This window comes from Eutrigla gurnardus (assembly GCF_963514095.1).
Source record: "Eutrigla gurnardus genome assembly, chromosome: 8".
Lineage (NCBI taxonomy): Eukaryota > Metazoa > Chordata > Actinopteri > Perciformes > Triglidae > Eutrigla > Eutrigla gurnardus.
This window is the reverse complement of record NC_139922.1, coordinates 20,566,384-20,585,684: the sequence shown is the minus strand read 5'-3', so window position 1 is coordinate 20,585,684 and position 19,301 is coordinate 20,566,384. Positions and strand designations below refer to the sequence as shown.

The 19,301-nt window shown below is 40.7% G+C and overlaps 2 protein-coding genes across 3 annotated transcripts; one reads left to right on the top strand and one right to left on the bottom strand.

Moving 5' to 3' along the window:
* The first annotated feature begins 2,205 nt into the window (after positions 1–2,205).
* Positions 2,206–6,114, top strand: fmodb (fibromodulin b). The gene is made up of 2 exons (XM_084015341.1): positions 2,206–3,963; positions 4,991–6,114. Exons 1-2 carry the CDS (start codon positions 3,075–3,077, stop codon positions 5,140–5,142), a joined length of 1,041 nt encoding a protein of 346 aa, XP_083871467.1. The 5' UTR covers positions 2,206–3,074; the 3' UTR covers positions 5,143–6,114.
* A 1,593-nt stretch (positions 6,115–7,707) lies between these two features.
* csf1b (colony stimulating factor 1b (macrophage)) lies at positions 7,708–17,661 on the bottom strand. Of its 2 annotated transcripts, XM_084015213.1 has the most exons (9): positions 17,448–17,661; positions 15,816–15,935; positions 15,659–15,721; positions 15,363–15,533; positions 14,988–15,189; positions 14,776–14,912; positions 8,439–8,482; positions 8,292–8,326; positions 7,708–8,162 (listed from the first exon to the last, which is right to left on the bottom strand). In XM_084015213.1, exons 1-8 carry the CDS (start codon positions 17,487–17,489, stop codon positions 8,293–8,295), a joined length of 813 nt encoding a protein of 270 aa, XP_083871339.1. In that variant the 5' UTR covers positions 17,490–17,661; the 3' UTR covers positions 7,708–8,162; position 8,292. The 2 variants fall into 2 exon arrangements, with proteins under 2 accessions (XP_083871339.1, XP_083871340.1); XM_084015214.1 differs by having other exon boundaries at positions 7,708–8,326; positions 15,816–15,929.
* Between the last annotated feature and the right edge of the window lie 1,640 nt (positions 17,662–19,301).

Sequence of the window (19,301 nt, the reverse complement as noted above, 5' to 3'; positions counted from 1 at the left end):
GAGAGAATATAGTAACGATGATGTGAGTTGTTTCTTGTATATTTACAACTTTAATATTAGAGACTACTTTTTTTGTTCTCGTTAAAATTACACCTTTAATCTCTGAGTTATGTCTTTGAATGTAAACCCCCTCCCCTGCTTCGTAATGATTATTATATTAGCCTACAAGGGCCCTGATAGGCTGCCTTACTAATACACTGCTGTATGAAACACAACGAATCAGCGATTTGAAAACAGCTGCTTTGCGTAAAAGCCCCACATTTTGCAATTAGCACAATAGCATCTTGTCACGCAGGTCTTTTCCACAGATCACTAGTGCGTCTGCTGTGGGGAGAGAGAACACACTGAGGGTTCAGAAAGACAGCTGTTCGCCAGCATCGGTCAGTGCCAGGTCATTAAGCCGGGGCTTAAGCACCAAATGTTTTTTCAATTATTTTATACTTCATTCATGTCAGTATACTTGTAAATGTTGTGAAGCTCGACAAAAAATGTTTTTGAAAGTTCGATAATGTGCATAACTTAACGGGCTTTCAAGTAAATTCATAACTATAAACCAGTGCATGCTGGGGGGTCTAACGCCATAGCAGAGAGACGAGGGAAAATACTAGAGATGGAGAAAGAAGTGAACCTGTGTGGTATCATTTATCATATGAAGTAGACTACAATGATTGCAGTTGGCATTGCATAATATTACATTACAGCGTGGCTCCAAAACTAACTTATGCCAAACTAAAACTCTTTTGGAGAGAGGCATCTTTGTGTGAAAGGGACTACGGACAGACGGACAATCTATAGCTATCGTGCTTTGGTTTGACTCTGTAATCCATCTGAAAAAAATGGTATTGCAAATAAATTTTTAAGTAATATACAGCTAGTTATTTTTATAAAACCTTTATAAAATGGTATTGGTAGGTTTGAAAAGCACTACACTAATAAAGTGAGGTAAAATGGATACGTTTTTAAAAGGAAACGGTGATGTGGGAGACAACCATGTGAAAGTAAAAGCTCCAAAGCGTTTGGCAAGGAAATATGACCCTGGGTACATTACATTTGGATTATTCATGGTGGGCAGTGATGGGTGAGGGTTAATTAAAGTTGACAGGCTTGTTTTTCTCATTTTTTGTTATGTTTTCTGCTCATTTATTAGTGGTCATCGGGCATTTTGTGGCAATCAGAAGTTGGTCTCAAGTTAAACCCCTGAGCTACATATTGGTAACTACCAGTTCTTGAGATTGGATGTACGCACGCACATACTTGAAAAAAATCCTCTCTGATCTTTTCTCTCTCTCTTCAGATCTTCTTTCTCTCTCTCTCTCCCGCCATCTCTCCTTTTTTTTTGAATATTTTCCCTAACAAAAGAAACACACAAGCATGTTTCAGAGTGGCATATTTGCTTGATTATGGCCAACCCCATCCAGTGAAATCCATTTTAGAAAAAAGTTATGGATTTTAGCTTATGGTACGCCACAACAACGCCTCAGGCATGAATATTTACTGTGTGCTGCCATTTAATTAGGACAATGTCGGAACTGTGTTGTTGTATTACACAACAGTTTTTCCAGCTTTTGCATCATGTTTCAATTCAGACTTTGTCTCTGTGGCACATTTAGAAACACACACACACACACACACACACACACACACACACACACACACACACACACACACACACACACACACACACACACACCACAGACCTAAAGCAAATGATTTATGCCTGTTGTATAAAGGAGATTATTAGAAGATTTAAACATTGATTAATTGAATAATAAATCCAACAACAGGCCTACAAGTTTTCAAAGGAACGTTGTTTTCCGGGAAACTTTTTTCATTCCCTCCCCTCTGCCAAACACTTCATTAATGTTACACTATCACAGTTACAACAGATGGACAGGCATCACTTCCCAGGAATAGGATCGTGTAAAAATCTCTTGGGGAATATACATTTACTGTTCTGATTAAATGTTGCTTTTGGCAAAATAATTTTATGCCATAACTAAAAGCATGCCAAGTCTTTTGTGCAAAATAATCCCATATGTGTATGCTCAGGTCCACTCTCCTCGTGTGTAATTATTCGGTGATTTACATTATGTGCTGAACATTCTTCTGATGCACTATTTTTCAATCGGCACATTTTCTCTCAAAGGGGCAACGAGGCATGTTGGGGAGGGAAAAGAACAGAACAAAATGTAATCCCTCAAAACCTGTGATCTTCCTCCTCTAGCCGAGGACATGAATGGCCCCGACATTTCAAAGAACCTGCAGGACGGTACTGGGGCTCTGGTGTTTGTAGGCGCCAGCACAAACATGTGTTAACTTTCTCCACAGTTTGAAGACTGTAATTGACAAAAGTAGTGCGTACCTGAGGCAGGCAGGGACCTTTGAAACATGTGTAAGGAGGATGATTGTGGACAAATGACAGGGTTTTATCATACTTTGTGCATGTTGAAACATCCAGTGAGTAATCCACGAAAAAGCACACGGCAACTTAATTTTGAATCTGCAAGCCGCATTGTTTTATTTAACAAGGATCTCACAGCTAATTTCAGCGTCTGGCCTTGGTTCGTAAAATGTTGTATACCATAATCCCCCCCAGTAGCTTCCACGTTACTGCAATAAACAGCAAGCCAGCATCCCTGAGTGGCTTTGCTAATGATAAGGTATGACACAGTAAGGGAAAACAAGGCCGTTAAAAAGCAGATGTGTGCACTGGTTTACAGATGGGATTGATATTGACATGGCTGGAGGCTCATACGTTGTTGTGTAGGTTTTTACATGCAAGCTGGAAATGTATGTCGTCCGCTGGGGGCTACCTCTACACGGAGAGAGGGGGGGATATGTACTCTAACAAGCGACATGTTGCACTCAGTCTGAGGAAGAAACAGACTGGAGAGAGGAGCCATCGTGACCAACCAACCGGTAGGTATATTGTACCTACTGTACATTTTGTTAAAAAAAAAGAAAGAAATAGTGGAGCAAAACATTCATATAGGTAATGATTGGGTTGAGTTGATACCAAATTTGACTTAATGTAAACTTTAAATGAAATCTTTTTGGCTCTTCCATCAGTGATCATGCGAACAGTGCTGCTCCTGCTCATTATGGGAGCAGTGGATCTGAGCGTCAGCCAGCAGTACAGCCAGATCCAGTGGCTGTCCCGGCTACGTGGGCGGCGACGGCATGCCAGCTTGCGGGCCGAGAGCGTGGACTGCCCCCTGGAGTGCGAATGCCCCTCCAGCTTCCCCACGGCTATGTACTGTCACAACCGTAACCTGCAGCACGTTCCCTATGTCCCCGCTCACATCAAGTACGTCTACCTGCAGCGGAACCAGATCACAGGCATCCAGGACGGCGTGTTTGACAACGCTACCAACTTGGTCTGGGTCGTGCTCTTTAATAACCAGCTCAGCTCAGGCAAGATCGGCAAGAACGTCTTCAGCAAGCTCAAGCACCTGGACCGGCTCCTCTTGGATCACAATGATCTCACACGTGTGCCTCCCAACTTGCCGAAGTCCATCGGAGACCTGCGACTTGGTCACAACAAGATCTCAAAGATCCCCTCCAACTCTTTCGAGGGCATGGCCGCCCTCTCTACCCTTCAGCTGCAAGCAAATGTCATCGAGGACGTCGGAGGTGTGTTCAAGGGACTGACGTCTCTGACCATGCTGGACATGAGGCAAAACCGGCTGAGGAAAATCCCCAGCAACCTCCCAGAGAGGCTACAGCAGCTGTACCTGGAGTTTAACAACATAGAATCCGTGCCGGCGGGCTTTCTCACTGTGAATCCCGAACTACACTTTGTCCGCTTGGCTCATAACAAGCTGACGGATAAAGGACTTCCATCCAATGTCTTCAATATCAGCACGCTGATTGAGCTTGACCTTTCCTTCAATAGACTGGAGAAAATCCCCGTTGTCAGTAGGAACCTGGAAAACCTTTATTTACATGCCAATGAGATCAAAGGTACGGACACTTCTCTGTTACTGTAACACGTAATATAAAAGCAAAGTAGTGATGCTAAACATAGCAAAGGGAATGTAACGTTGATGCATGCTATTCCACTAAGAAACCCCAACATGATATCAATGATGATTATTTTTTTACATTTAAATATAGCGTAAAATATAACGATCACTGTTGTGAAACTGAAACCAGCGAAATTGTGTAAAAGTTGACTCGACTTATTATTTACAGTAATAAACACACACGCACTCATTTAAAGTCACATAAGAAATTCCTCAAGGGAACTCAGATTTGACTGTTATAATTTGTTGTTTTTATATTAACATATTTGAAATGCACCAGTTCACCCATATTGTTTCTGGCCGTCTTATTTATTATTTGGCAGTTCAACATCATAAAAACTTAATACGTTTCCTGTCTCCATTTCTCAGACAGTTTGATTTGTTGCATCTTTGGCCACGCCCAATGGTGATGTATCACCCCGTGTCACAGTCGGGGAGCGGACTGGGTGGACATTTTCTACTGACTTTGAACCGATGCCCTTCCCCCGACACATTTTCCCTCAACACTTTATTATGTGGAAGAAATTTATGAAATACAGATGAAAAAAATTAAAACTCCATTAAAAAATACAATCCCAGTCTTTGCTGAATTAAATCAAACAATCGTAGCTTTAATATAGAAATATGAGAACCAACTCGAGCCTGACATACATACAGTAAAGACCCAGCAGGAATATACAGCAGGACTCGCTGCAGTGAATACATACATCTTGAGTTTTTTCCACTTTGAGTCCCACTGTATTTGAGAGAGGACGGCCGTAAACAATGTAAACTGATAAATAAAAATGCAGGTTAAAGAAAAAACTACGTATTTGATTCAGGGGAAGAGCTGTCCCTTTTAAGATCGGTTACACACAATCACAAAAATCTGAAGTTGGCAATGAGTTATAAAAAGGCTGCGAAGCCCTGGACTTAGAACATGGCGCCTACCTTCATATTTCTATTCTGCCTCTTGTGCTTTTCAGAGTTCTCCCTGAGCAGCTTCTGCAGTACGGTTGACATGACAAACTTCTCCAGGCTGAGAATGCTGCGTTTGGATGCCAACGAGATCAGCGCCAAAGACATTCCGGCTGAGGCCGCCTACTGTTTGCGGCATGTTGCATTTATTGACGTGTAGCGCTTCCTGCTCTCTGATTTCTCTGTAACCTCCCCCACCCCCCAGCCCCCAGCCCCCACCCCCAGACCTCTTGTTACCTGTCACTGTATTTACCACATATTCTGTCACACACGGAGTGTGACAGAATACACATTTGAGATAAAATGCCAAAAGTGTCATGAGAGCTGAATGATAACAGAGCTATAAAATCTAGTATCCAGATGAAATACATGGAACACTGAGAGGAAAGGAAAATTCCAGATACTTTCCACAAAATAATTAAATTATCTAATGTTATTCTAGTGTGTTGGCAAAATAACGCCACTTTTTAAAGATGTTTATAGCGTTATGTTCTTATCAGGCTAGATCTTTGCTTCCATCATGTGGCACAAGGTGATAAAACAGCAGGTTGAGCTGCCTCGTTTTATTATTTGGCAAAATCGCTCCAACATATCATCAGTGACAGACCTGTGTGAATACGCCAGCTGTTACGCATTTAGAATGCTTTAAAGACTGCTCGTCACATTTAAACATTTCAAGTTGTGCGATGACGCGTTTGTATAACAGGTGAAAAAAACGAGCCTCTGAATCAGATTAATCATATAGTGGTTTAATACCTGTATTTAATGTCTGTTGTATCTTTTGTTGTTGTCGGGTAATTTATACACTTACTTTTTACCTGATTTTTTGGGGGGGTTGTAATTATTTTTGAGCCGAAGTCTATTGTAATTTGAGATAAATGTGTTTTGTGTGTCAGCTATGGTGAGGATTCATTCCATGACGTGTAACCATGTAGGAAAGATATGAATCAGTTTTTTATGTAAAGTTAATCTTTCAAATCGGAAATCCACCACTCTGTACTTATTAGTACTAATATAGTAATATTACTAATAATGATAATACTAATATTACATCTGACGAGGAAAAACAAATGTTTCCACTAGAGCTGTCGATGTTCCTCTATAATACTAATCGAATTTCATTCCATATTTTCCAAATTATATTTGAATATTTAATGCTCAAATTCAGCCTATTATTAATATTAACTACACTACACAGGCTTATACGTTGCCAATGCCATTATCGGCAGCGTGGTTGTTTTACTTTTACTTACATCTAGCTAGCAGTAAGCTAGCTAGCTGAATGCATCGCTTCTAGAGGTCTGTCGATATCTTTGTTTTCATTTCACTGAGTGCTGCCGGCGGTTATCTCCGATAGTGAGATTGTGATTCAGAAAACTATTCACCAGACTTCATGTGTCAAAAGCATCTGTTTATGCCGGTAGGCCAAGGCGAGGAGGGCGTGATTAGCTAACATTAGAAAACACATTTCTAAAAACAATTTTTTATAAAAAAAAAGTATACTAATTTCAGCGTTTGAATAGTACTGTTTTTCTTTTACCATTCAAAATATATTTGATTCCTGAAGTTTGTTCCAACAGCCCTAGTTTCCACAGTTATTTGTGTTTCTCAATGTTGCCAGCGATGTATTTTAAGCAGCAGCAACATGTTTTGTTCGCTCTAATTTGAAGGTAAGCGAGAGATTCGGGGAGAGAAAAAGGGCGACAACACTAACTGGTCTTAGGCAGTTCCCACATTGTTATTGTTGAAGACAACTTGTCTTTTCATCTTGCACAGCTGCCTTTAATCCTCTGCAGAAAGGCAACTAATTTCATTATAGAAATACTTTTCTTGTTTTGTAATGGAGTAATGTCTCGAGATGAAGACTGACTTACTGCCAGTCCAACAGTGGCTTGTGCACTGAAAAGCAGTAGCTTGTGAAAATTAAGTTTGTTATAGATCATGATATATTGGCAGGCTGAAAAAAATGGTTCGAATTTGTGTTTTTTTTTAACTCCCTACACAGATTATTATTAAAAAAAAAAAAAAAAAAAGGAGACCAGCACACATGCACTCGATCACATGCAGGAATCTTTCAACATGTGTTCCTCTCCGAATCGATGTCTTTCATTTGGGCGAGGAATTCTTCTCAAACTCAGACGTTATGCAATTTGTTATTCTAAACATTAGGCCGGACCATCGCCGAGTAAACACGAGCGGGGAAAAGAAAAAGTCATGGGGACACGAGGGAATGCACATGCTCTTTCCCCGTCCGCCCCTCGGTGTTATCCTGTGATTCGCCGCTGCAGCGTGCCGTGCTCGCATGCGAGTTGACTGTGTGTTATTCCCACCAACTCCTGCTGTGAAACCCTGTGCAGTCAGGACATCTCGGGTACCTGCAGCGGCGGCTGGTGTGTATCTGTAGTGTTAAGTATCTCAGCCTGTCCGCCAGCAACAACAACTCGTCTTTTATCATTTATGGAATATTGTCCAGAGATCATGTCGAAATACCGCTTTGTTATTTTTGGGCACGACTTGAAGAAGCATGAAGGCGTGCATTGATTGACACGGCATGCTGATTATAAGGGGGACTGAAGGGCTTGCCACAAAGCGTTTTAAAACGTGAAGTCAAACAGGATGTAGGCAATCAGGTGGCCCCCGGATCGTTTTGTGTTATGAGGTCATAACCTGCTCTTGCGCTCATATCTGAATGCATCTGTAAAGGTCGAGAGCGTTGGATGTGGTATTTATGGAACCTTTATTATCAATACAGTGATTGCATAGTCAAACTAATAAATAACTTGTGGAAATGTTCCGGCAAACATAACAGTTTGGTTAAGTGGTAGCAAATGGACACACATTATTCAACACACATAACTAGTGTAAAAATAAACTTTTTTTTTTAGTGAAAGATATCTGCAATACATAACGCATAGACATAATATACATACCGTTATTGTTCAAAACAAGGCTTTGCTCTCAGTCAAAAGCAAGCTTCTGATTAAAAAGGTGAGCATGATACATTACAGGCACGCGCACACACACACACACACACACACACACACATGCACGCACACATGCACACACACGCACACAATATTGATATGAAAACGTCATGATGGATAAAACGTGCAGCTTCTCAAGTGATCCGTCTGCTGCTGCAGCGATGTGCTCTTTTCTGCCCGCGGGGAGAGAAAATTGCTGAAAATACAAAGAATATGAAGATGGATGTGCACTGCAACCTTTAAATTCAGGCTGACACTGGTGTTAATCATGCACCAGCTGTTAGACTCTCAGCAGCACTTTGATGTAGGTGGGGAGGATACTCACATCATTGCGGCTCCATCTCTATGTCCTGCTGGCCTCTGTGTTGATTCAGATAACAAAAACATTAGGCAGACATTAGACTCCAGCAAAGGTGGAAAAATGATATTTTTCATTTATTAGTATTCTTTCAAACGTTCAACGTGTTCCTACCTTAAGTTTATATGTGATCGTGATCTGTGAGGGTTGTGAGTTTTCTGTTTTTGGAAGGAAATATCAAAGTGGTGAGAAACTGTGATGATTCACAAAGCAACAGACACACACAGCATTTCTCCCAACAAAATCATTCGCAAACAATATTCTGGCGTTAGTGACTGATGACAGAGCAGGAAGCAGGCGATTGAAAGGGTTGTGTGTGAAGATTGATACAAAATAAACTTCATTTTTGGCAAAAACATGTCAGTGTTGGAACCCACTGAGCACACAAATGACAGGGTAGCAGACTGTGTCGCTGAAAGTGGAAATGGGCGTTCGATTAGCGACTCGATGTCATTCCTTTTTTTCCCAACAAGAAAACGTTTTATTGAAATCAACTGCTGCGATTCCAAGTCCCCTTGACTGAGCAGATGAAAACATTTTCTTTTGACAGCCACCTTTTCAAATTTACCGCTGAGCACTTCACATTCAAAAGTTGCATTTTGGTGTCACTTTGTATTCCTTGTAAAGAAGACGTTTGTGTTACGGTATCACCCCCGTAGGCAAAGCAAATACACATGGATTCTCTACTGGGTGGTAACTTCACAGGGCAGTTTCAGGACAATTTCCTTCTTTTGTAGTTTTAGTGTTTTTTTTTCTTCCCCCATGACAATGTACCAGACTAAATTCCCCACACCTAAGCCCCTTCTTCAACCTCTGACCCCTAAAGATTTCAATATAAATATCAAGAGGAAAAGAAAGGTGCAAAGGCATTTTCTATATACAATGAAAATGGGATTGAAATTAATACCAGAAACGGGAAAGTTTAGACACAAGGTCATCCGCACGTTTTGATTTGACAAACCGCTTCTTGATGCAGGGAAGCTGGTGGGAGTTCCAGAAGTTTTGAAATAGCTGGTTTGTTCGTCTCCAAAGTATTAAAAAGAGACTTTGTTTTGGCTCCTGTTTGGACTCTCATGCAGTTATAGGCTTGATTCCAGTTCAGCTTTGACTGTAATGCTGCCATATTGCCCAAAGGTGGGCAGGTGGACGGAGCCTACATGTGTCAGAGAAAGTTCACAGCCAAAGTTGTAAACTCCATCACAGCTGGAGCTCATCTTGTTTCTGCCGACAACAAAGCAAAGCATCTCTGCACTGCTAACAGAGTTCAACTAAATGGATAACTTTGAAGATTTCTTTTTGAAAATCGATCCATCCATAACTCCTTATCCCATTCAGGGTCGCAGGGCGTTGGAGCTGATCGCAGCGCTAACCACTACACAACTACCCAGCGCAGTCTTTTTCCAGTCTAAAGGTAGGTTCATATTTTTTGTGTGGAGCTATCGCATAAAAGTCAATGCAAAGAGGTGTATAAACCAGAGACTGCCTTTTACAAACAACAAGGTTGCTGCCGTATTAAAACCTAGATGACGTTATTTTTAGTGTTGATGGATCAGCTACAGTGTTAGCATCACCTACCTCGGATCGATCCGAAAATTGCTCGATCTGAAACTTACTCATACTTAATGCAATCACAACAAAACAATTAATTTTGTGTTCATACTGCTGTAGTAAACCAACCGATGTGTGTCTTGCTATTCACAGTGAATACAGCTTAATTAGATTTAACGTGAGTGAACATTTCCGTACCTTAAGAAAGAAGTGACCGTGGCATCACTAGTCAGTTTGTGTCAAGTTTGTCATCTGGGTCGTCACCATCTTGGATTTTTAGCTGACTAAAAAAATGTAACTAACATTCCAAAAAGTTCTAAAAACAAAACCACGGAAAACACCCAGACCAGACAACACCGTGTTAGCTAGCTGTCAATCATGAGATAGCCACGCCCTAAAGCACACCCTGCTTTATGGTCTACGTGACTCTAAATGGACCATAATTTACTAAATAAACATCATGCTTTTATTGAAAAAAACTTAAAACTAGCGATTGAGACCATAAAGTCATGTTTACAATGTTCACTGAGATAATAAATCAAGTGAGAAGTTGGGTCATTTTCTCATTGACATCTATACAATTGGAAAGAGGAGTCGCCCCGTGCTGGCTATCATTCTGCATTGGCTTCACTTCATCACAGAGCTTTTTGCATATAGCCTACTGGGAAAATATAATAGACCAACTGCATACGGTAAGCACACAGCTGATTCAGATGTGAACCCTAATGAAATATATATGTATATCGCTTATAGCACAGCCAGTAAATTTAACGTAGCATATGTTCTGATCCGGGCTTCATGGTGTAAAAAAATGTACAGCAACTGACAAACATGTTGATATCATAGGTTTCAAAACAGAATTTTCACAGAAATGCATCTGCCTACTTCCGATGTTGTCCACTTCCTCATACAGCATGTTAAGCCCTTGAACCCATCTGTTTGTACTAAGTGCACAGATGAAGTCAATTAAAATCAGAGCTGGTTCGGTGTTTAAAGCTTAGGCCTTCAGGGGCAATTGGCAGGGCAACATGTACCCACAGTGTGGCGAACAGCAGGAGATGAAGAGGAGATGGAGAGGAGATGAGAGTAGCATCACAGACAAAAGCAGAAATCAATGTCCAGCAGGCATAGAATAACATTGCACAAGTTAAGAATTATACACTACATCAGTCACTATATTACAAAAGGCCCTTGTAGCAGTCATTTTCTTGACATGTCGTAGCAGGGCAACCAAATGTGTAATTGATCAAAGTGATTATGTTACCATTCTCTTTGGTGTGCCACAGAAACCCCGTCTCCTACACACTTAACAACACATTTCGAGGGAAACATTTTCGCCTGGATCGTGGGCCCAGTTTTTAATTTGTGGTGAACGTTGTAATTTGAAACAAAACCAAAAAATACAACACTTAGCATGCCCCATGAAAACCTCATGCAGTTTCATTGTATGGGAATGTAATTATTTAGAGACAAGACAGAGTCATTACATTGATCAAGCAGTCACAATCCACAGCTCTGACCTCCCTATGTGGACCAGGGCCATTATTAGTTTTTATTAATCCCACATGTGTTTGAAGGGCCTATTAGACAAAGTCAATCCATTCACTGCTTCAACTTTGCTTCATGTAGTATTATGTCACTTCCATTCAGTAAGGATATAAACGATCAATATGACTAATATGCCAATCCCACCTACTCTACTACTTTCTCTCACTCTCACTCTCTCTCTCCAACCTGCCTGGAACAGACTCCTTGTTTGTCTACTGGGTTCTGCTTAGTGTTCAGCCATAATGACATCCTGCGTTTGAGAAACCAGCTTCTGGCTAACAAGGTCCTATTAATGCCTTAACTTGAAAGAATCACTCAAATGGAGCCATTTGTTAGCCATTACTGCACAAGTTGTGTGGAGCTCTAATGCGATTGAATGCTGAAAGTCTCTGATCTAAGCCTTCCTCAGTTCTGGTTTAATGCAACCTAAATGAGACCTTTCAAGTCCGCCATGTTTCTGAGGACTATTGCAATGGTCTGTTCACATGCAGGGCTTTAAAAACAAAAAATGCTCTTTGGCAACATGAATTTATCAAGGAAGCTGTTCAAACCTAAGAAATATGACCATTGCACCATTTCTAATACTCTTACACTGGCAGCAAGTCACTCCAGGAATTGGCTTAAAAATCTTGTATACATTTCTGATATAATCGTGTCATGTGAACCTTCTAGAACCATTTGGGACGAGCTTAATGGTTGTCCTAAGAGTTGGGACAAAATGCGGTGAAGCAGCATTTTGTTGTCTCTCTGTCTGTCTACCGCTAATCTCGCACACTGCTGAACCCATCAGCCTAATATTCAATGTACATTTGTAACAGTATGACCTCTTGTGGTTTACGATGATTCTCAACTCTGGAAAAACTCTATTTATGGAGATTTTTTTTAAATATTGTATTAAAATTTTAAAAAAGTATATTTTTAAATGTATAATTTGTAAGTAAGTAATTTGTGTAAGTCTAACATCCCTCAATCGAACATTACAGCGGTGTGTGTTGCAGACTCACCTAATGCAGATATGTTCTAGTTTATATTGTTTTTTTTGGTTGTTAAAAACCATTAATAACACATCTAAATACAATAATTATACATCTTTTTGATAATTAGTTTTTTTTTTCATTTATTTTAATTTTAAATAAAATAGCCCAGAATAAGAAAAAGAGCACAAATTAACTGATTTATATTTGCATTCCTTTGTTTTGTTAAGTTTCTACCAGCTAGGAAGGGCTGGTACTCTGTAATGGCTAAACCATTCCCAGATTTCTTCATAGCATGACTTCTTTACAACTTGTTAGCCTATTAGGAGCTGCGTCCCAAAGTGTTAAAGAAACATACCACAGCCCCTAACACCTTATAAATGAAGGCCAGGTTGTAATCCAAGAATGGGATGTTTCTGCTTTTTCTTCTTTTCATCAAAACACTTGTGTTGTATGTGGACGTATATATGAATAGGCCTCTTGGGAAAGTAATGTTTTCTAGAAGTCACTTTTTTTTCAATAGGATTAAACTGCAGCTGGTACATTTTTTAGGGCTTTTACTTTATTGGCTTTTTTCTCATTTAATGTTTTTTAATAGCACATAAAGAATTGTTTGCAGCATTCTTCATGTTGTGAAATACTTTCAAGTTGTTTAAATATTAAATTATGTTTAAGTCATTATCTAGGCTTCAGGAATAAAGAAAAATGTATATTGAAAACCGCCGCTCTAACTAACTAATTAACTTTGATTATTATTGGAAATAACTGCTGAAGGCGTCGACCTTGAATAGGATAAAGACACACATTTGCAGACATTAAAGAACTTCATCTGATACTGTTTCACCGCTTTACTTTATTGGGTTATTTAAGTTTCAATTTCAAAGATCTCTGGTCATTCTCTTTCGCGGCTCCTATCAGGTTTCCGCCCAAATCAAAGCACTAAAATTGCTCTTGTAGTTTTTTGGTCCTGGTGTTACTGGATCTTACTGAAGCTTTTGACTTTAATCTTACACAAAAGATGCTTCTAGATAGACTGGAAAATTGGAGCTGGCTCTCAGGAATGGAACTTATGTGGTCCAGGTCATATTTTGAAGGCAGGGGTTACAAAGTCAGTAGCTTTATATGATAGCATGATATATGGAGTCCCTCATAGATCAGTTCTTGGACACCACCCATTCAAATTTTACATAAATCCTCAACACATTCTCACTCCCAACTCGTGAAATGCCGATGCCTGGCCAATGTCAGCTCTTGGGCCCCTCTTATTAAACATTTACATGCTTCCTCCAACATTTTAGGTGCCATAAGTTCCTTATCAATTCTATGCAGATGAGATGACACCCAGATATTTATAGCGCTCTCACCAAATCATGATGGTCCTATATAGCCACAATATCCGTGCATTGAGAAAGTAAACAAATTGGATCCAACAAAATCACAAACATTATAATTTTGGCTTCAAAACAGCTATACTGAGAAACTTAGAAAACATAATTCATGCATTAATTTGTTGATGGGTGGACTAATGCTAGGCACTCCTACTTGCCTGGTCGCTGCTATCCTGACAAACACCACGAAGATAGAACACATTTCTCAGATTCTTAGATCCTTGCGCTGGCTTCCGGTTGAGTACAGAATTGTTTTTAAGTACAAGCCAAGTAGCTCTCTCAGATCTGCAGGGAGTTGTCAGTTAATGAAGTTAAATGCACGTGTGGTGAAATGGTTCTCAGCTATTGGACTGGAATCCCCTTGGAACTAACTGTGTTTTTTATTAACGAAGCTTATGTTCTCTTCTCTTCTGTTTTCAATGAATCTGTTTTATTGGATTAATTTTTTGGGGCTTTAAACTGGTCAGTTCTTTTATAAAACATGCCTTTATATTTATCTTATTTTATACTTCTACCTTTCTTTCTTTCTTTGCCTGTAAAGCACTTTTAGTGTATCAACAGGGGATTTATAAAGAAACTTTGTTTCATGTTTTTAATATGGCATAAAGGAATTTTGGTTTACTGCAGTAGGCTATTTATTCTGTGAAATAATTTAAGAGTTTTTGAAATATCGAATTATGTAAAGGTCCTAGATTTACACGTTATTATAATTAAAACTGATGGCGCCAAATGGGATAAAGAGCATTGGCATACTTTAGTGGCTTTTGTGCTGGTGCTGCTGCAGAAAAGCACTCCTGCTCTCTCCGGTTAAGTCCAGCTTCCACCTTATTTCAATGTGCTCAGTATCTCGCAGTGAGGGAGGTCTGGTACTCGCCACACAGAGCACAGCCAGGCGGTTAAAGGCCTGTTTACGTGCAACTTGACTGGAATGCATGTCTAAACTTTATTAGATTACATCTGATTGAGAAATCACCAAAACCGAAACGGCGGTACCTTTTGCGTGATGAGGCAGTAGATAGTGAGCACGAAGAGCAGTCCTCCACAGATGGAGATCATGATGAAGCCGAGCATGTACAGGTCTCTGGTGGGTCTTCTTTGCGAGGCCTTCACCGAGTTCCTACCATAACTGTCTGTAGAAAAACACACTCCTGCTGTGATCTCCGCACACCTGCATCATTCATCACAGAAGTTTGGCAGATTCCCACCTGTAAAATGTTGCATGGGCGACTCTGTGTATAGCTCCGTGGTAGACCCAAAGATTTCTGTGTATTCGTGCTGGCACCTCCAGTCCACTGGCGCGTCGCTCGTCGTCACCAGCTCCCAGTAATCGGACAGCACCTCCGAAGCTCTCTGCAGCGCTTCTAAAGTAGACCCTCTGTAGAGCATCTCAAAACTCTCTGGCTTATCCTGCGCCAGATGCAGAGAGACATACTTTAAATGTTTTCCGTAGGTACTGCAGATGTATCTACTCACACTGGGGAATTCTTCACATCACATATTTGTTCCCCCATGTTTTATATTACAGGAAATATAATCCTTCAATCTGGAGAAAGAGGCTGCAGTGAGAAACACACACTCACCTCAACCTCCTCATTGATCTGAGGCACACATTTCTGAGAGTAGATGTTGAGGATGAGCGCTCTCAGGGACTGAACGTAGCCATCGTTGATTGAACCCCGGCTGTATTTGAAGTGGGTGGTGAGGAGCTCCAGGATCCAGGGTAAAGCAGCTTTTACAAAACAACATTTGCTCTGTGGGAAATCAGAACACGAGGTAATAAATATGAAAGGGTGATACAGTTTAATGGATAGTTGGACGCGTATCAAAGCATTCAGGGAAAAGGAAAACAGTCCCATAACACACAAAGTTATCTTACCAAACTTCGCTGTTCTATGAATGTGTAGGTTATCGTGCACCCACTTCTCAACTGGTTATCCATCTGCAGAAATTACAACATGGAGATTTCAGCCTAGGTCGCCACATTGTTTCTAATGTTCTTTCAACAGATGCGTTTCTAATGTTTAAAAACCTACCAGATGCCTGACTGTCAGCAGGTGTTCCCTAGTGATGGAGTGTCTGCATGGACCAGGGACCTCAGCCATAGTCAGGGGGAAGCTCAGGAACATAAGTACACACAGACACTTTACCTGCAACTAACACAACTACACGTTATCGTCACGTCGACCACACATGTGGACTAACACCAGGGAATAACACACGTGGGTATATATGTTATACTGGACAAACATAGCTCATGTAGAAAAATAGAAAAATTAGGAAATATCTCAAGCAGCAGCTCGTCGAGGCACCGTGACCACTTTTTGCACGCCCCACGATCTCTCTGTGATTCAATTTCCCTCCCTAATTGTCATCATCTTGTCCTCATAAAAGGGTTTTATTTTACAAGGAAAACAAAGGCAAACCTAAATGGAATGTCTTGAAGGTGCCAAAGCATAATGCACATGAGCAAACCGCTGCCTTTCCATTCGACGTACGCAGGGGAAAAGCTGCGTTGCTACATATCAAGCCATTTCTTTCCACCCCTACGCAATACTTGTGCAGTGCTGCTTCTCGACTTGGGTTTAAAGTGTCAGGTTTCGGGGGCCTCTTTGCTGCGGCGCGAACAGTCACTGAGGTTTAACAGTGGGTGACCTCAGAGGAACCTAGCCTCTGTTAGATAAGGTCCAGTTATTTCCAAACAGTGCCTTCTACCATGCAGGCTTAGCCTTTGAGGATGGACTCTAAGCTGAGGATCCCTGCTACCAAGAACGTTTTGGAAGCTGTTACGGCAAGAGAATCTACTCCAGATGGATATGAAACATGGTGACAAGCACATGGAGGGAAAATGTCTGCACTCGTTTTTTTTCTTTGGTAAATCACCACATTGTCACGCTTGACCTGCGAGTTCAGTGCAGCTTCTGCAACAAACACGAGTCGAGACAGATGCCGACAAAAACAACTGAATCAATAAAACCTGATTTATTTGATGCCTGATCAACTTCTGATATGTTGAGTGACACAAAAGACTATTCATCTGAGAGCCACCAGAGACAAGAAGTATTCCTTTGAAATGTTGCCGTCTGGTCCTAATACAACGCTGAGCAGCGCACGTTAACTCTTTTCTAGGCTCTTGAATTATGAAACTTCTGCAAATTCTATCTGTCATGATGACTGAGCCAAAGCAAAAAGGAGAAAACAATCACGTGCTTTCGTGGTTTTTAACTATCGAAGCAAATGATACAAAATATCTGTTTAAACTGGCATTTGAAACGGAAAGGAATTATAAAAAAAGATTCTCCAAGTAGAAAACAAATACGTGTGAGCTGAGAGACAGTCATGCTAGCCTCCCACTGTTATTGGGAACCCACTTGACGGTTGATGATAATCAAATTAATGTAATCTAATAAAAGTATTAATGTCAATGAATGTGGTAAAGGCAGGAGCACATGATGCAAATGTCACCTGTCACATGATTTGCTCTCTCTATGCTGCCTATGATATCTGTATGTAGGTCAGCAAATCAAGCACAAGAAAGAGAAAAGAGAAGAAGAACAAAAACAAACGTCTTACTTAACAGTCTAACAAAAGCATGCTGCTTTCCTTTCCTGCGTTGGCTGTTTTGCTGCTGGAAGTATTTTAACTGTAGTGTTTAGGTTCTCACCTACCTTAGCTTTGCTCTGAATCAGGGTTGACACAAGGATGGTCATCTGGTACGTGTTTGACAATGGAAAACACCAGACTCCTCTGTCACACACATTGAAGCAAAGAGATCCTTTTCATATATTCAGTTCCACTCCACAGAAAGGAATTTGCTGTAAAGTAAATTTGCCACTTCGTCATGTGGTGCCGTTCTTAAAGGCATTGCCTGATGTGCTCCTCCTGCACACAGAGTGAGTTCAAAACCAAGACTAACTGTCGCAGCTGACAGACAGCCCTTTTAAAGACCTCCCACCTCTCCACTGTTTGACAAAATACGCAGTCCCGTACGTGATGTTTCTGGGTTGTAGAGTGACAGGATGTATTTTGAGTTCCACTAGTTTCCTAATATTGTTTCATTTAAACAAAACAAAACAAAAAATCGACAAATAGAGTTTGTGGGAGCTCGAAGTCGGTGATGATAACATCTGTTCTTGTTTTAGAGACTCTAACCCATGGAGGCAATTTGCATTTAAAACACTGGTTCACATATTATCTCTCACAATAACTATTTTGGTGATGGGCTGCGCACACTTGCTTTGCTTCACGGTAATAAACACTGTATTGAGCAAATATGCCACATGTATCTGACAGCTGTAGTTCCTTTGTGAGTTCATTTCAAACATCTACATCCTCTTAGGCTTGTCGGTGGCGCAGAGGGAAGTTGAACAGATATATTGTTGGTTTTGCTCTCCTTCCACCGTTCAACCTCTGCTTGATGAAGTGTTTGGGAACATGTGTGTGTTTAAGGGTTTAAATTCACAGCCCTCAGCGTCTCTGCTACTTCATACCAATCATATCAATAGTTTGACATTTCTGGAGATAAAGCTCACGCTTGCCAAGAAGATTGATACACAAGAGAGCCGGAGCACCTTTCTCATATAACTCTTGGCAAGAAACTGAAATGCAAAGCAGTCAACATGTACAAACCTGTGACCTCTGTTGGTAATGTATACTGAAATATTTTCCTAATTTATGGTAAAATATGTAATCGAGGTCCAGTTGTACATGAGATGATGGACATTCCCTGGCTTGCAATTAATCATGTAATACTCACACTAAAATGACAAAAAGATGTTTTAACAGCCTAAAGATTGACAGATGGAATTCGTGTGTACTGTATGTATATATTATACATATATAATAGGGCTGCAGGGTAGCCTCACAGCATGAAGGTCAGGGGTTCGATTCTGGTTCCGGGTTCCTTCTGTGTGGAGTTTGCATGTTCTCCCCATGTAAGCGTGGGTTCTCTCCGGGTTCTCCGGCTGTCTGTCTCTACATGTCTGCTCTGTGATGGACTGGCAACCTGGGTGAACCCTGCCTTCGCCCAATGACAGCTGGGATCGGCTCCAGCCCCCCCGAATACATAATAAGCGGTAGATGATGGATAATGGATATAATAGGCCAGCTATGATATGGGAAACATTGTTCTGGTTGGTTTGTAGCCTGAATAGTTGCACAAACATACACAGTGAGGGATGTTTTTTTGGCAGTTAGAGCAAATGTGCTGTTGATGAAATGCCAGGACATAAATCATAAATCCCCACGTTCACCTCGCTGCTAAAAAAAAAAAACAGGTAGACAATTCGTGGATGTGAGAGCGAAGGAAGTGTGCGATACTCTCGCTGTCCCATTATTGTAGCATGAGAGGACTTTCCCCACCGATTCAGAGAGAGTGAAACAAAAAACATCTGACAAGGGCATCTGATGAATGTGTGCTTTTATTGTTTTTGTTATCTCCGTGTCTCTTCTGCCTGCTTGGTAAGCAGAAATTAGTCCGTGTTAAAATCAAGCTGAAGAGGCTTTTCTACTCCGACCGGAGT